General features: G+C 33.1%; 1 protein-coding gene across 6 annotated transcripts in view; it reads left to right on the top strand.

Moving 5' to 3' along the window:
• Positions 1-3,080: 3,080 nt before the first annotated feature.
• Positions 3,081-23,009, top strand: part of LOC143240536 (transducin-like enhancer protein 4) — a 146,939-nt gene continuing 127,010 nt past the window's right edge. For 3 of the 6 annotated variants that reach the window (XR_013021809.1, XM_076483120.1, XM_076483124.1), the window contains exons 1-5: positions 3,151-3,585; positions 8,859-8,924; positions 10,357-10,457; positions 13,856-13,919; positions 14,958-15,002. Coding sequence is in view for 5 of the 6 variants with exons in the window: in XM_076483120.1 (XP_076339235.1) it covers positions 3,565-3,585; positions 8,859-8,924; positions 10,357-10,457; positions 13,856-13,919; positions 14,958-15,002 (297 nt within the window). In the remaining variant the exon portion in view is untranslated. Of the gene's footprint in view, positions 3,586-8,858; positions 8,925-10,356; positions 10,458-13,855; positions 13,920-14,957; positions 15,003-23,009 lie in introns of all 6 variants that reach the window. The other 3 variants (XM_076483122.1, XM_076483125.1, XM_076483121.1) reach the window with 2 other exon arrangements.

A 23,009-nucleotide genomic window follows, 5' to 3' on the forward strand; every position in this document is an offset into this window, starting at 1 on the left:
GCTTCTAAGCTTTTCGATCTAAGCAATAGTTCGTAAGTATCAGTCAGTAGGCCTAAGTATACATGCAAGTATCGTGGCAACAAGATTACTCTGTGACTGCATGTTTATAGCTTTCAGGTTCACGTAATCAGAGATTACCAATTTGCAAATTGAACAGTCCACATAAGTAATTGCAAAATCACACCCCATCGGGTGTAAAAAATCTACGCCCCTGTATCATAGTTGTCACAGTGTCCCTCTTTACGTCACATTGTAATTGTTAAGTCATTCCAACTGACCTATCGTCGTACTTTACACGTGCTATCATAATTGTCACAGTGTCCTCTTTACGACACGTTGTAATTGTTAAGTCATTCCAACTGACCTAGCGTCGTACTTTACACGTGTTATCATAATTGTCACAGTGTCCCTCTTTACGACACGTTGTAATTGTTAAGTCATTCCAACTGACCTAGCGTCGTACTTTACACGTGCTATCATAGTTGTCACACTGTCTCTCTTTACGTCACATTGTAATTGTTATTATCCCAAATACTCTTCTTTGTGCATGTTAATTACTATAATCACTCTGCAGATGTTAATTAATATAGTTATTATATCTTTTATAGGACGTCTTGCATGTGATGGCTATTGAAACGTTCAACAAGTCATGTGCTTAATTCATGCTATATTTATTATTATCATGTTTTACACGTGTTAACTATTTCTAAGAACATTGTTTTCACGTTCCACATGTCACTAATTACTGTTGTAATGACATTTTGCTTTAAACGCTCTAACTATTAAAGATTGTTAAAACGTCTTTAGATTATTCTATTGAGAAATAATGTGTAAAGATGTTTAGCTTCACAGGAAAATTGTATATATAAAGAGCTATCCATGCAACTAAACTGATGACAACTGGACTTTTCAGTACGGTACTTCACAATTCGTGGGACAGATAGTTAGGAAGCGAGACTCGCAGTTTTCAGGGTACGGGTTCAAATCTTACCCCACACCCCACCCCCAACAAACAAAATATGATTGAGCTTTTAACCGAAGGGGCGTTATATGTTCCAATCAATCTCATTATTCGTTGGTTAAAGAGTAGATCAAGAATTGGGGTTGGGTTGACTATCTGACTTCCCTGTACCTTTTGCTCCTAAATTGAAAACGGCTAGCACAAACAGCCCTCATTTAACTTTGCGCAAGATTCAAAACAATTCACAATTCGTACATGGTTACCTAATACATTTCTTATTAAAAATTACACAATCAAAATGTGGAAAAAGTGCAACATTTAGATGGATTGTCTGAAACCAATGATGACAGGGGTATTATGGGTTTAAACTTAATGCTCTTAAAAATCTATACAGATGATTTTTTGATCATGTATGAGGTATTAAAAAAATGTATCAACTGATTATTTACATTCGATAAAGTAACCACTAACTATAGTCAAAGAGACGATACAACCTTCTACTGGTTGGTTACCCGGTCCTCTTTTCAGAATTGGAATGGAATGACCATGAGATATATATATATGTGTATAGAGATAATTGTTGTTTTGAATTAAGCACAAAGCTACACAATGGGCTATCTGTGCTCTACCCACGATAGGTATCGAAACCTGGTTTTTAGCGTTGTAAGTCCACAGACATGCCGCTGTGCCACTTGCGGGCGAAAGAGAGATATTGAAGTAATTGCAATAATATTTCTTTCACAAATCTTGAAGTTATTTTCTTTTAACTGGTACATTACAAGATAGTCCCTGAATACCCTTCACAAAATATCACAGTAAAAGCGAGGAACAGATTAATCTAAACAATGAATCGTAACTACAGAAATTATTATTTGAGGTTTTTTTTTAGTTTTAACTTGTAGTTATTATACATGCAGTAGCACTTTCATTGAAGTAAACCATCTGTATTTTATCATAACATTCTGCATTCTAAATGTTGCTAATTTGTTGTTGTTTCCACTGCGCTTTAAATGTTGGTTAATGGTTGCTAAGTTGTTGTTTCTCAGTAGGTTTTAAATGTTGGTTACTATCTGCTACGTTGTTGTTATTGTTTTCTACCACGCTCTAAATGTTGGTTGCTACCCGCTAAGTTGTCGTTGTTTGCAAGAGGCTCTAAATATTGATTACTGGCTGCTAAGTTGTTGTTTGTCATTACGCTCTAAATATTAGTTATTGGCTGTTAAGTTGTAGTTGCTGTTTTCCAGTTACTGGCTGCTAAGTTGTTGTTTTCCACTACGCTGTAAATGTTGATTACTGGCTGCTAAGTTGTTGTTTTCCCCTACGCTGTAAATGCTGATTACTGGCTGCTAAGTTGTTGTTTTCCACTACGCTGTAAATGTTGTTTGTTAATTTGTTGCTTTTTTTCACCACAACGAGGCATGTCTTTATAATTTATGAACGTAGAAACAAAAGAATCAAATTAGATACAATACAAAAAGTACTTAAAAAAGAGACCCCCCCCCCTTCATGAAGTGGCTCATTCCGTTGTGTGTTAAATGTATCATGTTTCAATAAACGACAGCTTTTATAATGCGCATGATTACTCAATTGTGAATGTTGAAGTAGCATGTTGATATCTTCCGTCGCCTTCAGGGAACTCATTCTTGTTATTACACGTCCTGTGATGCAGTGCCCTGGTTTCTCCATTAATTCTGGGGAGCTATCAACGTAGCCGAACCTCCAGTGAAGAGTAAATAGATCGGGCAGAGTTTGTTTTCATTCGAATAGCGATGATAACTTGCACTAGCAGCACTTTTCCTTTCTTTTGGCCTTTATCTGGCGGCCCGTTTTCGAGAGGTTTTCGTCAGAATGATACGTAGTCGCCTCAAAAGAAATAAACGGCCCGCATTCACTCAATATTACCTGAGGCAAGACTCAGATGTGGGTGGAACTACAAAGGCACGTGCTTTTGATAGACTGCTGTCTAAACGAGGTTGTTATAGCAACGCACACGTTAGCTATGTCATTTTTCGATTCGTGACTCTCGATTGGGTGAAAGTGTGTGTGCAGACCACGCCGAACCACGTGGGCTGCTTCAAGCCCTGTTTGAGAAGAGTCATGTTTGTTGATAAGGCCAATCATTGTGTACCATATTTTAGTATGTGGATCAACTGGGTCTCCACGTTCTGGGGAACTACGTGTGAGTCTGTAGTAATAGTAACAGCCAAGCCGCCAGGGTGTCCGACCCCTCGTGTCGTGTGGCGTTCTTCCCCACGGACATGCTGGCTGCCATTTACTTGAGCTTTCAACTGTGGTGAAATTTCGAGATCCTTTGTGTTCATGGTTGTTCTCCATTTTGAATCTGTAGTTCGCTCGTGGATTGAAGGACTAGCGAGCGCGAGTGGAGTGAGAAATATTTGAACTCGAAGCGGCAAGTTGTTGATCGTAGGATCAGGTTTTGTTCTTTGTAAGAATGTAGTGATTAAACTTACACATGCCGGAGAGGATTGTGATTCTCCCTGTGGTGTTGTGTAACCATACACGTTCGAAACAAAACTACTGGCTACGTTGTGTCTAGAGAAACCTTCTCTCCCAACGGATACACAGTGGCGACTTCAGGAAAGATGTATCCAAACAGACATCCGGTAGGTTATATCTATTTCACCCAAAAATAAAATAAAATACCTAAGATTATGTTATATTAGAATATATGAATACAATATACAATAATTCTAAAACTATATATAAGTGCGCCATTAACAAAATTACCACAAGCTAGAATGTAATTCACGTTGACTGTTCTGCGTAAAGTTTTAATGAGACAATTTTTTTTTTTAGCTGTCACGCTATATATCTGTCTTAGTTGAACAGGTTTCTTTGTTACGGTAGTTAATTTAATACTAATTTATCCTCAATACGTAACATGCACAACTCAGCTGGTGAGAGAAATTATAAAACGTTTTCTAAGAAAACGAATTAATTCTGAGATAATTATTTTTTTTATTATTATCTATAGAACATTAAGACTATTAAATGAGAGAAGTCAATGAGATTTTAATGACTAACTACGGTCTGAGCACTGATTGACTTCATTGTGCCTGTTAAGTGAGGACAACGATAACAGGTTGTTTTTTTATATGATTATAATGGAAACTTCAGCTGATAATTTTATAAAGTTGAAATTTTGTTTCTAATACTTGAAATTTAGTGTTATATGTTTCTGCGATGACAAACATTTTGTGTTTTTTTATAAGTAGATGTATCTATTTCTATGCTTCACTATGACAGACATTTTGTGTGTTTTTATTATTAAATGTTTCTACTTGTATGTTTTCACGACGAAAGATATTTTGTGTTTTTTCTTACTCAATGTTTCTACTACGATTTCACAACGATAGACATTTTGTGTTTTTATTAGTAGATGTTTCTATGACGACAGACATTTTGTGTTTTGCTGTTTTTTATTAATTCCAGATAACATGTTTCAGTTAGTAATTATGCTCTGTTTGAGTGGAATATGATCGTAGTTTACAGAATCATTAACAAAAATCTCTCAATATACTCAAGATTGATTACACAGGACATTGAGTTAGAACCCCCCCAACCCCAGAGGCTCAAGTATTTATCCCACTGTTAATTAATTGGTTTCCCATAATGCTGTAGCAAGTTTAATTAGAAGCTACAAGTGTATTCGTTATTAGACCAACAAACAGAGCCACAATATTTTCTTAAATGTTCGTATCGCCATGGCAACAGAGTGCGAAAGTCAGTTTTCGAAATTAAAACTGACTTTATTATACAGTGTACAGTACAACTTCTCGACTTATAGAACGAAACATGGGTACAAAATAATGACTAACCCACTCGAAACATGCACTCTTTAATTTTTTTCCACCCATTGTTTAAAAGTTTTTACAGAAAAACGAGAACGAAAAGCTTGTAGCAACAATAACTACAAAAATATTTAAGTATAGCGTTTTATAATAGGAAAACAAATTAAGATTAGAATTGTCTCCTAATTTCTGACCACGTGTATATATACACGAATTTAAACTCAAAAATTTAATAAACACGTCCAGAAAGGCTGTAAAACTTGGTCTTAGTTTATGATAAAGGCATTAATTTACCCCAACGGTTTTGATAACATGTAATTATGTATATATATACATTTATGAAAATAATAAATATGTGTTATACGCATATACGTTTTTTGTATATATATATAATCAGGCCATAGTTTCTATAAATGGCAAGCATTTTTTTTTTATAATCAAACACCGAAAGAACGCTTTTTGGATGAACTTAAAAGCTACCAATAAAGGGAAAATAAGTATTGATTCATAAGTGCGTAGAAACCTAAACATCTGAACAAAACTGCACATTACATTCCAGGTATAGAGCTTGCAATACCTGCATGGGCGTGGTTCCAATCATGAGGTAATTCCAGTTAATATGTAAGAGGGTTTGTTCTATTAAAGGAAATGCAGGCTTTTTAATTACATATTCGTTTTAACAGGTACACTCTTCAAAACCACTGGCTTTACTATGTATTACGCACTTAAACATATCACTATTTTGTTTTCTTACAGTTATCAAGATGTATTTATACACCCCGAATTGTGTCGGTGTTATTGGAAATGCAGAGTTTAAGCGATAAGCCAAAATAATGAAACTTAAACTATGTTAAATTGCGTAAAACTGTTTCAAGCTGGATTATCGGGAGAAACGTATAGCGAACCTGCTAATCTTGATAATAAGAACGAGTTTAACTACCAAAACACGAATAAAACATCGAGTTTTTGATTGTCGCGTTTCTGTAAAAAGAATCATGAAAATATCGAAGGTAAAAACTGTTAATTTCCAGTTTGAGTAAAAATAAACATTTGAAGCCTCTTTGAATGTATACTGAAATATTTTAAGCTTGCTTTTTGTGGATTTAGTAAAATGTATAAGTGTTTGAAGTCTGTCGTTAAAAATTAAGTTTCAGTGAATTGTTGGTTAATTGGACGTTTTCGTATGCAACTCATCTCGTGGTCAAACAAAATTACAGAAGCAAGACGACTACAGTGTTTTAGGAAAGCAGACATCACTTCTTCGGGGTCCTTTTTCAATGCACATGCGCATATACACCCTATTAAACCTTACTTTGACATACGTTTCGTCCTTTGTGTATACTTAAGAATAAATCAGTTTTACTTAATAATGCTAAGGAGCGTGTTACTTAAAGTTACTTTGTCACACACATGTGATGTAGAATTTTAATTACAGAGGGAGTAAATAGTCAAAGCCCTACAGGGATTTCCCCCTTTTGGGCGGGTAGTATATCAAGTGAAATAAGGTTTGTTTGTTTTGAATTTGGTGCAAACCTAACCGATGGCTTTCTACGTTAGACGTCTCTAATTTAGCAGTGATAAACTAGAGAGAAGACAATTAGTCAACACCGCCCTGCGCCAACTCTTGGGATACTCTTTTAACAATGATTTTAACAGTGGGATTGACTGTGACTTTATAACGACCCCAGTGCTGAAAAGGCGAGCATCTTCGTTGATGGTAATTCGAATTTAGGACTCGCAGGTTGCGAGTTGAGTGTTCTAACAACAAGTAAAATAGACTAGTTATACGTAATTTTGACTTTTAGTCAACATTTTATTTAAGACTACTTTGACAAAGTACTCGAGACCACATGCGACTGAATGTTAGTTTATCTTTTGAATCATATGAACTTTAATTTTACACCGTTCTGTAAGGTTAAATCCCCAGGAACCTTTTGTACGGTATTATCAAATGTTACTGGTTTAAATATATGCGTAATATATATTTTTAAAGTTGATTTACCCTGCACCGCCTCCTTCTAAAGGCGTATAAAAATACAAATTAGTACATAAAGCGCTTTGCTGCATTTAGCATATAAAAGGGAATTAAATATATTCTAAGCATTCATATTTCATTCAAGTTTATCACTTATATTGAAATTAAACATATCAAGCTAAAAAAATCATTTACTATTTTTATATTTTAAATTCAGTAACACAAGCTATATTGTACTAAATTTGGGTTGTAATGTGTCTTTAATTTTTCATTAACTGCGTTTTAACGCTTAAATACACTGATTTTTTATCCGTAAACATCAAATGTAATAATTAATTCCAATAAAATTTACTTAAACTTTCAAATATTTTTTTTAAAAACGGAGAAAAGTTAAAAGTAAAATGTTGGTTAATATATTTTCATATTTTTACAATACATCAACTCTCAGTGTCTTCTTTTTTTGTCTAATGTCATTTTATATTCGTTTTGTTAAAACTGAACCAACTAAAATTATGTACTCGTAGATATTACTTAAGGCTTAATGTTGAAATGTAACAATGTCACGTATAATCAGGTTGGATAATTCTGGCCAATAAACTATTGGAATAATCGTTTCATAACTCTAAAATATCCAAAATGTAGTATTGATACTTGATTTAACAGAAAGTATGTTCAAACAATGGAGTTAACAAACCAAAATGCTATTGTTGAATTAGTTGTGTTAGATATAATATGTATATATAATCAGTTAAGTATATTACAAAACAAATATTTCAATATAGTTTAACGCCAGATCCGAAGTCTAACGAATTTCCTACGAAATTTTAATTGTATCATAAACGTCGTTATACATAAACATTTAACAAGTTTAGTCATCTGCGGAATATATTTTTCTATTAATTTCAACCTACGTGGAACTTTTAAAAAGGTTACAAACTTGTATGGAAACTCAAAAAATAACTCGTTCACAGAAATCATATTGTGTATCTTAGACTGCTAAGAACATCGATAGTAAAACCATAGAAATGAAGATATATATAAGATATAAGAATTTTTAAGACTATTTATAATCATGTAAAGAATTGTAAACTAAATATATTTATATATCAAACTTGTTTACTTGCCAAAAGGTAAAGAAATTCTAAATATAGTAATACAGTAAATGATTTGTAAATAAATAAATCCTAAATACGGTAATACAGTAAGTGACTTGTAAGTAAAGAAATCCTGAATACGGTAATACAGTAAATACTTTGTAGATAAAGATATCAATTCTTAGTCAATTATTAAACAAATGTGATTTATTTTGCACCATAAGACAGTGAAAGAAGCATATCTTCATGACATATATGTATCTTTCTAATAGTTTAAAAGTAGGTACCTTAGGATTGTACGAGGAAATTTCACAAACGTTTTCAGAATGCAAAAAAAATAAAATAAAAATACCAAGTAAATCTAATTACCCATGGTAAGTGGTAAACCAGAGTAAAGAATAATGGTACTATGAGGGCGTAGCACTCACTACACCACATAATAAAGGCACTTAAATTGATACTTATGGAGATTGAATATATCTGTCAAAGACAAAAAAGCTAAAAAGTACTGTATTATTCTAAGATAAAAATTACATCACAAGAATCTTATCTTTCAGAAAGTCCCATCAATAGCCATTCGTACAGGAAGCTGGAAATAAATTCATAGTGTGTTAAGCTAACAAGAATGAAATTTTAATTAACGCAACAGTGTGTCTTTAATGTTGTCTTACAAGAACCTGAGAGGATGGATCTCTAAAAGAAAGAAATATGTATATCATAAGCTAATCCTTCAGTGATAATTACACTTTGGAAAAGTTTGTAGTTCCGTAGTGTGCATACACACACACACACACATGCAGCACATACACTTATAAACTCTGTTAGAAAATTGTTTTAAGTTTATCTATTTTACTTTGTCCAAGAAAATCGTCGTAATCTGACTATTTATATTGCTTTAAACATGGCTTATATATCTATTTTTGTGAATTAGTGTTCCCCATTACGTCTAGAAAGTCCCCTTGTATTTTATAGTTCAAGCTTTTGATATGAACATTTCGTTCTCCTTTGTTTCTAAGGGAGAAGGGAAAATGTTCCGTTGCAATGCAATGAACAGTGTCTATGGGATCCTGGAAGGCAGTGAGGTACTGTGTCATTCATTCTCTAGGTCGTTGTCAGTAGGTAATCGATGGGGAACTAGAAAACAATTGTTTAGTTTCAAACTTTCTAAATTAATTAACCCGTCCAGAGTTGTCATCGGGTGTTTGTTTGTCAACTGAAAATTAAATTAGGACACAATAAATTTTACTTTAACTCAGAATGGCGTTTGAAGTCACACACGTTATATTTGTTTTTCTCTCAGATGTGCGTTAAATGACTCATACAAATAACCCATTGTGTAGCCTAATATTCAACTAACACACTTTAAATATTTGATAGCAAATAGTACCTTATTCTATTTTTGCTATTAGTGAACGTGTAACTTCAGCAAAAAACGATTGTCTAGTTAAATATCAAAATTTTACGTTATTAATAATTTATCTTTATATGGATTAGTTTTTCTCCTGAAATTTTTTCGCCGTAATGGTCGAAATTATGTGTTAAATGAGGGAACAATACGGAATATAGATTTCTGTTTAGGGTTAACGTTTTCTTTACAACAAACTAGACTGAGATTATAGTTCGTTTTATAAATCGTTACTTGTATATTTTGTTTTGTTTAGGTGTTTCTTTAAAAAGACAATAAGTAGTTGTATTTTACGATGATCCAGTGAGAATCTACTGAGTACTAGAAAGAGCTCAAATATTTTCTTTAATCATTTTGAACTCTAATTTTTTTATCTTCTATTGTTGTTGGTCAAATTGAAATATCTTATCACATATCTATTGAAAAAAAATACCGATTACCTACTGGTACGATCTTTGATTAAAATGTTTTGTTGTAAAGCTTTCTATGTGCTTACGTTGTAGTTTGTTCGTCTGTGTTCCTTCGCAGATAATGGTCAAGTCAGCTTAGATTAACCATGTAAGATGTACAGACGCATTTAACTTGTAGAATGTGTTTAATATATTAATTTGTGATAGCATGTTAAACGTATATGATGATGTCATCGATTCTAATTAGTTTTTTAAAATAGAATATGGGCCTACTATGTAACAAAACTAACAACGTAATTTTAATTTTATGGCTGTAAAATTAACGTAATTTCAGAGAATATTTCACATATTTTATAATGGAATAAAACCGTAAAAGTGAACGTGATACCATAATTGCATGATTTTGTTTTTTGAAGTTTCCACGCTAAGAACAGCTACTAATTCCGAACATTTTTGAGTCCGTTTGGATCCATTCATTGCTTCTGTTAAATGTTATTGTACAGTGTTTTGAATTAATGAAAAAGTGAAACGTTTACTACTGTAAAAATAAAAGACGTTAAAGTTACCGAATTCGGCCAATATAACTGTCTCCTGTTGTCTACAAGAAGGTTTAAGTTACTTTTGAGAAAGCTAATTTTAGGGACATTGTTGTAAAGTAATTTCAAAGAGAAACACACCTTTATCGTTCTTTCTTTGTAGGGCTCTGCTCCACAGCCTGGCCAGCCTTTTAAATTCACTGTTAGTGACACATGCGACAGAATCAAAGAAGAATTCAACTTTTTACAAGCCCAGTACCACAGGTAGGTGTCTTAGGCTACTTTATGAATTGTTATATGTTGGTAGAGTAACTAGCCAATTCTTTATTATGAATCTTTATTATTGCTCTATTGTAAATACTTTTTTTTGTTATACTAGGGAAATATGAATGTTAAAAAAATTGAAATCAAAGTAAAGTGGCGTTTTTGTAAAGAAAAAAAAGTGAAGTTTCGGGGGCCTTCCCCAAGAACAGTGAAACAATAGTTTACCCAAACTAACGTCAACAATGAAAGTTTCGGGGGCCTTCCCCAAGAACAGTGAAACAATAGTTTACCCAAACTAACGTCAACAAGTTCAAAATAACAGAAAAATGAATTTGTCACTGCATTAATATAAGAACAAAATTAATATAGTTTTGTTTTAAATTATAAAGATTATTATACAAAGCGTTTAGACATTCATCAGGATTGTTAGAAATGCACTTGTACATTCATTAAGACAAATTATATTTAAAAAATGATTAGTATCATAATGAAAGGCATTTGAAGATTTACCGGGACCGCTACAAAATGCATTTAAAATATGCCTTTGGATTGCATCAAACTGTATTTGATCTACTTGAATTTTTAATTTCTCTGTTTCTTCAACATAGAAACATAATTGTGCCCATTTGACTATAGGAATAGAAAAAAGTTTAGTACGTTATATGAAATCAATATTCAATATGCAAATCAGAAAGTCGCACGAAAACTACAAGCTATGTAAAGTTGCGGTAGAACGAATGTAAAAGAACTACATTTTGACATTGTTTGGCATTGCGTCGACAGTTTGATGCCACCACAAAGTGGTCACTTTTGGGAAGGGTGTGTGAAAACTCTTTTCACTGTAAGACATTCATACACTCACATCATGCAGTCGTATTCTTTTCAAGAAGTTGTAATCTTCAAGTTAGGGATATTTTTGTACTTTATGTTATTGGAAAACAACGGAATATGGATCAATTTGGGGTACCAAACTCATCTAGAAAAAGACTTGTTACAAGTCAAACACTCTGCCGTTTTAAGCAAGTGAGACATCTCGAAACAGGTGAGAATCCATAAACACAAATGTCACTAGTAAAATCCGTTTACGTGTTCCATCCAACAGTTCCTAATATAATGAAGAGAGACCAATGTCGAGATAGCGATATAACTCAATTATGTACAAGTTGCTTTCATGACATATCCGCTCAATCAGTGCATTTATCAAGTAGCTAGAGATTAAAAGAGGTATTCATGCTATTCTATACAAACATGTGCCAATCAGCTTAAATCTTTTTGTGTGAATGAATGTTGAAACAAGGGCTTCAAAACCTTTGAATTCGTACACGACATGGAAAATGAAAGACAAACAGGAAGGAATCGTATGTTTTGGACATAGCACCTTTATGAGACAGTAGTCTCAGGCAATTTAAATTATATTGCCCATAAAAACGTCATCAGAGAGAACGTGTTCGGACTTAACGAGTTGTATTGTAACGTCGTGGTGAGTCTCTAAAATGGCTTTAACACAATGTATTTAACTCCTGTATATTGTTATACAACACTTAATTCTAGTCTTTGGTGTTTTTTGGTATTTTTTATTCAGCATTTAAATATTTTGGTGAATTAGCAGTAATTGTACTAAATGATACTGGAATTCTTCAATTCATTAACAGTTTTAGCTCGATATTCAAGTATGAAAAACTGTACAACACGAGATTCACAATTAGATGTTACGCCTAGTGACTGTTTGTGGCACAAAACAAGATTTTTTTCCCTTTGTATAAAATATAACCCCAAAAACATGTCATTATTTCCAATGGATGACATTTAAAACAACGCTACAGTGCACGTAAAGTTTAACGGAGGCAGTAGAGATGACATTCAGATGTCCTATGTTTATCATCTACTGATGATTTGTTTTATGTTTTGCACCACAGTTGTTTAACTGTTGGAAAGAGCACTTTAGTTAAAGGTTTAAACTCAGTAACTTCGTGTGAGTTAAAAAATACCTGATAGTTGCCATATTAACTCACGTAGAAGTAAAGCTGGGAGGACAAAGGATACAAATTACTATTATAAATTTTGCGATAGACATTTTTAGACATATTATTCTCACAGACAGGAAAGTTTTATTGATAAGTATAGATGTTAGAAAATAGATGTTAGAAAATGTTGTGGTGTGGGACCACTTAGTACACTATTAGGCGAAATAGTTATTATCCTAAATTTAACTACAAAACAGCATTTTCTACTTAAGTATATCACGTATATTTACATGGCCTGCTGGTTAGGAAACTCGACTTGCAATCTGCAGGTCTTGAGTTCGACTTCCGTCATAAACATGGTCTCTCTTTCAGCTTTGAGAGCGTTATAATGTGACGATCAATTAAACTTTTCACGTAAAACGTAGCTCAAGATTTGGCGGTTGATACAGTTGCTGGCTGGCTGCTTTACCTGTGTTTCATTACTTTTAAGTTACGAACTGTTAGCGCAGAGAGCCTTCGAGTATCTTCGCACAAAATTCAAAACAATTTACAAATCTCGTAAATTTAAGACAAATTATGAAAACGTTATTTTGTATCCTGGAGCTTCTGAAACTAGTTTTCACAATATTTTAAAACTATCCCTCTTCTAGTGTTTTTATTTACTTTTGACAACATACAAAAATTTATTTGCTTCAGGTTCGAACCCCTCAGTAAGTACTCTATCAAGTGAGATAAGGGGCTACCCTCCTGTTCCCCCAGTAAGTCAGTGGTATGTTTAGGGACTTAAATGTGTGGGACACAGTGCAGATAGCCTATGGTGTAGTTTCGTACTATGAAAACACAGAGTCTGCTCCCTAGTGCTTTCTTGCTAGGCACGTTATAACAATTGAAACTACTGTATACCCTTTGATAAATGTAAAAATTATGAATGCACAATGTGCATGATGTGCAATGATGATTCTTTCATCTTGATGAGATCTTTGGATAAATTTCCATTTTATATTTTATCATATTTAATGAAATACTTTGTAAGGCTACACGTTTTCGACACAGTTTCCCAGTTTGCACCTGAAGTCTGATATATTATACTAATAACCACCTTTTGTGTACTCGTTGAACTAAATGTTATAAAAGGTTTGGTATGAGTATACTTAAACCGTGTAGCAACTTAGCCATTTTTTGATATAAAAAAATTTGTTTTAAAACGCAGTTATCACCAGTGAAATAACTGAAAATGTAGTCAATATTTACACAATGTTCCTTTTCTTATATGTCTGAAGTTTCTTTGTATAACATTCTCGATTCTCGTCACAGGTGGGCTGACGAGATTGGAAAGGAAGTTCTTAGTTGGTAATAGTATAAGATTTACTGTCAAGAATGAAAAAAAATTGTAACGTTTTAATATTAATTCTTTAGAATTTCGTTTTTTTTCAGTTTAAAAATGGACTTGGAAAAATTAGCAAGTGAAAAAACAGAGATGCAGAGACACTACGTAATGGTAAGCGCAATTATAAATATTCTATACATTCTTTAACGTGTTATGTTTAAGACATTCAAATACTGTTGTCAGGAAAGTGGGTGAAGCCTAATGCAGGTCACTTCATTAATACTTCCTTTATATAAGTTTGTGAACCATATTTTTGGAATTTGATGAAATGCGTTACAATTACAAAATTTTTGTCCTCGGAAAGTCTTCATAACTGTGTAGTTTATTCCAAACATTTGTTGATTGTATTCACTCTATCAGGATTCACTTCTCTTTAATTACATCTCATTTTTTAAAATTTATTTTCAATTTCTTACTTATGGTTACCTACTGATGAACATTGTTTTTGCTAATAATAACAATTTTTGTGTTACGATTTAAAAAGAGTTCGTTTTGTGTGTTCACTGATTGGTTTCCTTCTTAGTATGACTTGTCGTTATTGATTACTAATTAGTTCATTTTGTTTTCATTTATCGTTAAGATATTGTGTGCTGTTTTTTGTTTGTTTTGTGTTGGAGTAACACGAAATGTCAAATGAACTGATGTGTACCGTGTTTTTGTTTTTTTATTACAGTATTATGAAACGTCATATGAACTGATGTGTACTGTTTTTCGTTGTATATTACAGTATTATGAAGTGTCATATGGACTGGTGTGTGCTGTTTTTGTGTTTTTTATTACAACACTAAAAATGTCATACAGACTAGTGTGTTCTATTTTATGCTTTTATTACGGTATTACAAAATGTCATATAGAATTATGTTTTTCTGTTTTTTATTACAGCATTAAGAAATGGCATATGGACTGATGTGTGTTGTTATTGTGTTTGTTATTACAGCATAAAGAAATGTCATATGGACTGATGTGTGCTGTTTTTTTTTTTTTAACAGTATTATGAAATGTCATATGGACTGATGTGTGCTGTTTTGTGTTTTTTTTACAGTACTATGAAATGTCATATGAACTGATGTGTGCTGTTTTTGTGTTTTTATTACATCATTAAGAAATGTCATATGGACTAATGTGTGCTGTTTTTGTGTTTTTTTACAGTATTATGAAATGTCATATGGACTGAATGTTGAGATGCATAAGCAGGTAAGTATTGAAGTACATATCAAGTAAATTGTCTAAATTACTTCCACTGAAAATAATCTATTACTTTCTTGCCCTATTCTTGTTATTTTATTCCCTTACCCCACCTGCTTATATTCTCTTGATATGTTTATTCCTGCTCTTTGGACATGTTAGCAGAATGACCATTTGTTAATGTGCACTGGGCCTCAGGCAGAATAATTTTACACTTGTTCAAGTCACACCAGAAATATTAATTTCTCTGCTCATCATAAATAACTATTATCCTTCAATTTTTCATTTGATAACTTATGAAGTCTGCTCTTTGTACCATGTATGACTTTCCTTCTAGCCTTGTCTAACTGCCAAAAATTTTCATTTCTTTACTCTGTGCTGGCTATTAGAGATGTTCGTTACACTTCATTGTTTGTGTTATCAAAGTTGATGCTGTCTCTTCAGTGCTCAGTGTATCCAACACAACAGTTACTTTTCCTTGTGCAATAGGACGAGTAAGTAAGGATTTAGGATGTTGAGAAAAAATATCTGCTTTAGTTGTAGACTTAGTCAATGAAGTACTGACTTATTGAGCTTATCAAATAATGTTTTTGGTTATTAGCTGAAACACTGCATGACTGTGTAATATCATGTTACACATGAGTAAACATTCAGCTTGCAAACCAATAAAATATGTTAAAACTTAATAATAATATTGTATTCACTCATAATCTTAAAATTATGTAATAATGTATCAAAATTACATCCTTAGTTGAGGAATGCAAATTTAAGTATTTCAGTTCACCTTGACCCAGTTAGGTAGATATTAAATACTTTTAAAGTGTAAAGGTTGATACACAACCTCAACACCAGTCACACTTCCTCAGCTTTAGTGCAACATATATCATAATCAACCTTGGTGGACTAATAAGCATTGACAGACCATTCAACTTGCAGTATCACCTGTTAAGTTTAAGATGACTTTCTTACAGTTAGTTCAAGCCTAGTGTGTGTATGCAATACTTCATATAGAAAATTCAAAGGCTAGTAAATTTTATGGGAAAATGAGATAGTGAAAGAATGCTCATCCAAAATTAAAGAGCATGAAAATAAATTTATGAGCAGCTCACCGATTTCAAAACATTGATTAAACATGTTTACATTCATCACAATCTCATGAACATGCCCTCTAGATAACTGTTTTTGTATTAATTGTAGACGTAAATTAATTTGTTGTTTGAAGTTTTAAATTACTCTATGTGCTGATTTCATCAGGTAATGCACTAATTGTATATATAGCAACCAGAAACTGGTGAGTTATTTCCATAACTGAATCAGTTTGTTTTCATTTAAACTAATCCTTCATAAGTTTATTAATTTTAGAGGAAATGCAATTACCCAATAACACTCTGGGCACTTTCTGTAATCAGAAATATGTATATTCATGTGCTCTTGTCTGTAATATAACCACATGCTGTTTCATATAATTTATAATTTTAATTGAAAAAGTTCTCAGCTGCATAGACTATGATACTTTATGAAATCAGGTGATTTTTCATAAGGCACTAAGAATTTGCTTCATATTTTGTAAAAGGATTTCTTGCATATATATTACCTATTTATATCTGCATATATATTAACTACTTATAAATTCCTGTCACTGCTTATACTTCTGTTTCCTAATCCTCTTATTTTATTTGTTGTTGTTGTTGTTTTTTTAATTTAATAACATGTTTAGTTGTGTATCTTCAAGTTCTAAGTTCATTATACTAAGTTCAAAATGCTTGTTCTTGGTCCACCAATATTAGATATGTTCAGCTTTTTTGTGAATTTGAAAAAAAGTCCAGAAGACAAACTATTGAAAAACAAGATGATAGTATAAAGTAAAAATAGGCCTTTTAACTGTTTGTTGTTTACCAACCACTTATTTAGAACAATCATATAAAAATCAGAAAGAGATCAAATAGTATAAATATAATACACTTGGCATGCGGGGTAAAATTTTAACAAAAATCACTAGAATTACACTATTTATTTACCTGAAAAGACTCTAAGTTGCTTAAACAGTTATTCACCTGAAAAGACTCTAAACTTACTACATAGTTTATTCAACTGAGAATACTCTAAACCACCTAAGTAGTTTATTTGCCTGAGAAGACTCTAGACCTCTTACACAGCTTATTCATCTGGAAAGGTTGGTGTAAAGCAACTACATACTTTATTAATCTCGAATGGTGTAAACCTCTTACACAGTTTATTCATCTGGAAAGGTTGGTGTAAAGCAACTACATACTTTATTAATCTCGAATGGTGTAAACTTCTTACACAGTTTATTCGACTGAGATGGGTGTGAATCATATTGCAAAGATGCCAACCATTACGATTTGAGCGTAATCATTACGATTTTGGTGTATACATTACGACTATATGCTCATACAGACTAATATTATGACTTGTTGCAACTCCCAAATTATTATATATCATATAGGCCTATATAATAAAGTGATAAATTGTTCCCCCAGGGCTTGAAAAGGGTGAAAAGAAAATTTCTAGTGAGAAACAAGTATATTTTGTAATAAATAAAAGACATAGTCCAAATGGCTACTTGCGATAATCATGTTTGTGCTTGAAATAATAAAAAAATATTTATATCTCCGACGTCTACCAATAGTTTGAGTGTGGTGCTTCTCCATACTGGGTACGTTGGGGAATCCATAGTTACGTCATCAGTGCTTGTCATCAAATCAGCGCTTGCGTAGATGGGTATTTCTTGTTTTCTAAGCGGCATAGAAACACCAATGCAATCGTTCACAAGAGGCCTTGTTTACCAGATTGTCTTGTTTCTGGCAAATCTAAAAGGACTAAAACTGTGAATCGAAAATTTAGGAAAGAGTATAGTGCAAAATATCCGCTCATTGCATCAAAAATCAGTGACAGTCATGCGTTTTGTACAGTTTGTCACATCGATTTTTCTGTGGCGCATGGCGGGATAAACGATTGTTCCAGACATACAAAATCGGCATGTCACCAACAAAAGGCTGAGGCGAAGATAAAAACGATACAGATAACGACATTTATGAGTAAGAATTCATAATATGAAACCATAAATGCAGAAGTGATGTTCACGCAATTCGTCATTATTCATAATTTATCCCTAGCTGTAGCCGATCATGTAGGACATCTATTCAGAAAAATGTTCCCAGACTCTAATATAGCGAAAAACTATGACTGTGCTAGAACCAAAACTACATTGTACAAATGTTAAGTTGTGAAGATGACAAAATGATTTCAAGCATACTTACTAACAGTGTTTACAGTTTAGCCACAGATGGATCCACAGACATGGATGACTCAAAACTGTATCCAGTGGTTGTACGATATCTGTACGGGATCTGTCTATAATCATTACGCTTAGTCATTTGAAATAGTTGGCATCTCTGCTATTGTAAGTATGGTGGGTATAACAATAACAATAGTTTATTTTCCTAAATAAGATTCAAACAGTCAAAACAGAGCATTTTATACACATCAACGAAAACTGTTTATTATTTTAGGCATAATAAACCAGAATCATGAAATTTACTCTTTGTACTAGAAATTATCATAGCTTTAGTTTATTTGCTTGAGTGAGATATAACAACCAAAACGAAATAATTTACTAATCTAAAAGTTGCATAAATCACTGCACTGTCATTATATGTCTATAGACATATACAATAATAAGACAAAAAAAAGGTCCGAGTTCAAGATCAAGCATTTATTTGAAATAGTAGAAATACTTCTGCAACACTGAGATACTTCTCAAAGAACAATGACCCAGTTGTTTATTCTTGTACCAACACAAGTACAGCTGTACCAGATATTAATAAAGGAAAGATGTATGATAGGAAGAAATACTGAGAAATGTTCTCAGACTCCAACAATGCAGCTTTCAATCAAACATCTTCACTCTATTAATATCTGCTACAGCTGTTTCTGCATTAATTCAAGAATAAGTAATTAGGTCTTTGTTGGCTATGGATTAACTCTCAGTGCTGTAAAATAGATATTTAATATTGACTTGCTGGCTCTTTATTTTCATTTTCTGATTTACATGATTATGCTGACTGTAAAACGAATTGGGCGTAATATATATATGTGTGCGTGTGTATATATGCAACCACAAATGAAAATTTACCAATACATGAATCGTAGTGCAATTTACCATAATTATAATTTATTCGCTTCACAAGATGGTCTGTAACCATGTGTCGATATAATGTGTTGAGTTGTGAAGTTTACTAATATAATAATAGTAGCAACTACCATAACCAAGTTCATCCAAATAATTTAAAAACTTCCAAAGTGGCAGACTTCTTTCACCTCTAAAGCATGTAAGTTACCTAACCTTACTCACACTAACAAGGTTTGTCAGGTTAAATAGCAACAGTATTAATATATGATTTAGTTTCAAACGAACAACACTAAATTGAGGCATAGTCGTTTTGTTACATCATGTTGCTTTCTATCAGCATTATGTTATATGTAACTTACTTGAAATATTTCAGATCGTCATTGGGTAAACTTTTCTTAAACACATTTGCTAACATCTAGAGTAAATGAAATGTATGGCTCGTGGTAGATAAGTTACTGCTTGTGTTCTAAAGAAACTGACGGGTTAGAACCAGGTGAAGTTACGCAACTTGATTTATCCCATAGGTCCTTCATAATGGAAACTTCGTCAATGACAGTGGCGGCATCAAGGGGGCTTGAACCCCCCAAATGAGCCAACCCCCTAAGCCCCCTAATATTGTTTATATGGAAAACACAATCGTCGTTGTTGCTTAACAATTAACATCAAAGAGACATAGATTTGTAGAACTCAACGTCTTCATTAAGACGGAAGTATGTGTCATGCGTCCCATAGCAACGTACTGAACGCACTGAAACTCATGCGCTGTATTGCTGCTCTCTGTGTAATGCCATTCTATCTTGAGCTTTGACGAAATTTAGACAACCACGTTGATTTCAAGTTACAATAGATCATCAGGGATTTTACTTGATGAACCAAAGGTTTCACAGGTATTTACCCATTAATTTCATTTATCTTTTATTGAAAAGTAAAACATAGCATGCATGTATAAGTGTATTGTGTATAGGTCAAAACTATGAAGCATTTAGCCGGTGTTGTGTCCTCTGTGAGATCATTTTGCATTGTGTATCATATTAATCTGAGTATGAGTTTCCAATGAAAACTGCATTAAAAACGCAGTTCAAAATAGTACACCTTTCCGAAATGTACCTTGGTACTTACATTATTATAATTTACCATTTATACTTCATATTGATGGTATTTTCCGAAGCCCCTCCACAATTTACCTCAGTCCCCCCCCCCAACGAAAATATCCTGGTGCCACCACTGGTCAATGATTTGTTGATAATTATTACTAGATAAAATTACACAACTAAGCAGTTCGAGAATACTTCGATAAGAATATATTTCAGTGATTTACTTGTTAGTAAACTAGTCTTCAAACTCTCACCAGCTAGTATCAAGAAAGAATTATACAACTAGATACATTTGATAGAGATATATTCAGTACTTTATTCAAAAATACAAATATCAACACATAACTCGGCGTTTTTCTTTTCACGAAGACTTTGTGCACTGAAATAGTAAATTGAAACCCATTTGAAAACGCTAAGCTTACATGGAAGTAACAGTTTCTTACGTATACAATACAACGTTGTTCGTCCCATGGTAGTGAAAGTAAACAAGATAAATATCTGACTAAAACAGTTTTAAATATAGCCTGATAAAGGTGTAATTCAAATATTACTGGAAATAAGTATTTTTAAAAGAACTTGATGAACTATACCTTTATTTGCCTTAATTTAAAATGTTATTGGTTTGGTTTGTTTTGAATTTCGCATAAAGCTACACTAGGACTGTGTGCACTAGCCGTCCCTGGTGTAGCAGTGTAAGACTAGAGGGAAGGCAGTTAGTCATCACCACCAACCGCCAATTCTTGGGCTACTTTTTTACCAACGAATAGTGGGATTGACCGTAATATTATAACGACCCCACGGCTGAAAGGGCATGTTTGGTGCGACCGGTCAGCTTGTGGATGAAATTGGTGTGGAGGTTCATTACTTTCATGCTGGGCCTGTAGATGGATCTTCACCAAATTTGATATGGAGGGTCATTGAGTCTACGGGGAGATACATAACAGTTTTCAGTTTTGCTGTTTCTGTGGGTGTTCTTGCGTTTTTAGCATTTTTTGCCATTACTTCACCCCCTATTAATGAATCTTCAAAAAATTTGGAAATAGATTTGTTGAGTCCATAGGGTACAAATTTACAGTTTTACAATGTGTATTTTACAGAGTTTTGAGGCTTTTTTTTTGCTATTGCATACAAGTGAATTAACATTTCATGCTCTAAGTTAACGTTTCACTAATCATGTAACTTCCGTCTAGGGGACGGGTACTCCAGCTAGTTAAACAATATTTGGCATTATATGTTTTTTAAAATGTAGGCTTATGTTTCACAAAATTTCGTTCTATAACTTCAACTTAACGAGATTTCTCGTCGCCAGAATTTTTTAAAATTGCAATTGTAATCAGTCGTGCGAGAGATCGTAATATTTGGATAAGATTTACAACACTGAGTAATTTGTCGAGATAATTTAAACAATTCACGTTTGTTAAACTAAGTATACGTTATCCTTATATTCATCAATTTTCCCACAATACTGTTTAGGAATGCTATAGCACACCATTATTCACTATCAACAGAATTTCCCGTTGCATTTCACTGAAACCACTCGAAGCTGTCTGATGGGACAAGATGAATGGTCTCTGCAATTAGATCTTCATGTATAAACTTGCCTTACAATTTCTACAATATCTTTGTAATAACAGCAGTAGTCTTACCGTGCTATGAAGACTGAATATTCATGCTCAATTTAATAGTAGCAAACATTAATCAAACGTCTAATCTATAGTGAACGTATGTATAAGCTCCGACTAACTGTTAAGATTTGTACAACGCCCCTAAACTACGAGAATTATCGGCTTTTCAATCGTTTTCGTGCACTGTGTCAGCTAAACAGGTTTAGTTTTATAGTGAACATGATGCTACGTGAATTGGAAACAAGGGTTTTACATTTGGAGTTTGATTAGAACACGTAAAGGTGTATTTACTAAACCTAACTTTCCTATAATTTGTAAAAGAAAATGATGGCTGCTGTCTGAAATAAAAGGTTGAAATTGTACAGCTGACCAACTGCATACATCTTTTGATGTGGATTTGTTTAATTATATTCGTCTAAAAAGTTGGAAGGAAAAATGATTTAGGTTTAGATGAAGGAAATTTCATTTGAAATCCATCCACAACATGCAGAAACGATAATATAGAACAGCAGATCTCTTTTGCGTATATCGAGTATTATTACAACGTGTGATTTTTTTCTTAGTGAAATATATCCATATCGCTCGGATGTGATTGAACTTACTCTGCTATTAATTAACTTGACAGCAACAATTTAACTTTGCCATTAACGTTGACTGTTTGCCCTTATAGCAAGGACGGTTAATTTTTTTCTCTCCATTTTTGTTTGTCAGATTATCAGTTTTTTTGTTCGAATTTCACGCAAAGCTACTCGAGGCTACCCGCTTTAGGAGTCCTTAATTTAGAAGTGCTAAAATAGAGGGAAGTCAGCCATCGTTAATTCTTAGGTTACTCTTTTATCAACGAAAAGCGGGAATGACCGTCACGTTATAAAGCCCCCATTGACTGAGAGTCAGCTGCCCTAATCACCAGGCTATGCCAGCCCTACATCATTTTCTTTTAACCATAGTACATTCATCTGGGCAACATTTTCAACAATTTTCATACAACAAAATACCATTATTCATCTTATATTAACCTTGTTGCTCCCAGAAAACTAAAAGATTTACAGATTTTTTTCTAGTAAGATATTTTTAAAAAATGCCTAAATTTTCTCATGTCCTCTGGTATCATTTTTTGAAACTATTTTTCAAAGGCTGTATTAGT

Source organism: Tachypleus tridentatus, chromosome 13 (genome assembly GCF_004210375.1).
Source record: "Tachypleus tridentatus isolate NWPU-2018 chromosome 13, ASM421037v1, whole genome shotgun sequence".
Lineage (NCBI taxonomy): Eukaryota > Metazoa > Arthropoda > Merostomata > Xiphosura > Limulidae > Tachypleus > Tachypleus tridentatus.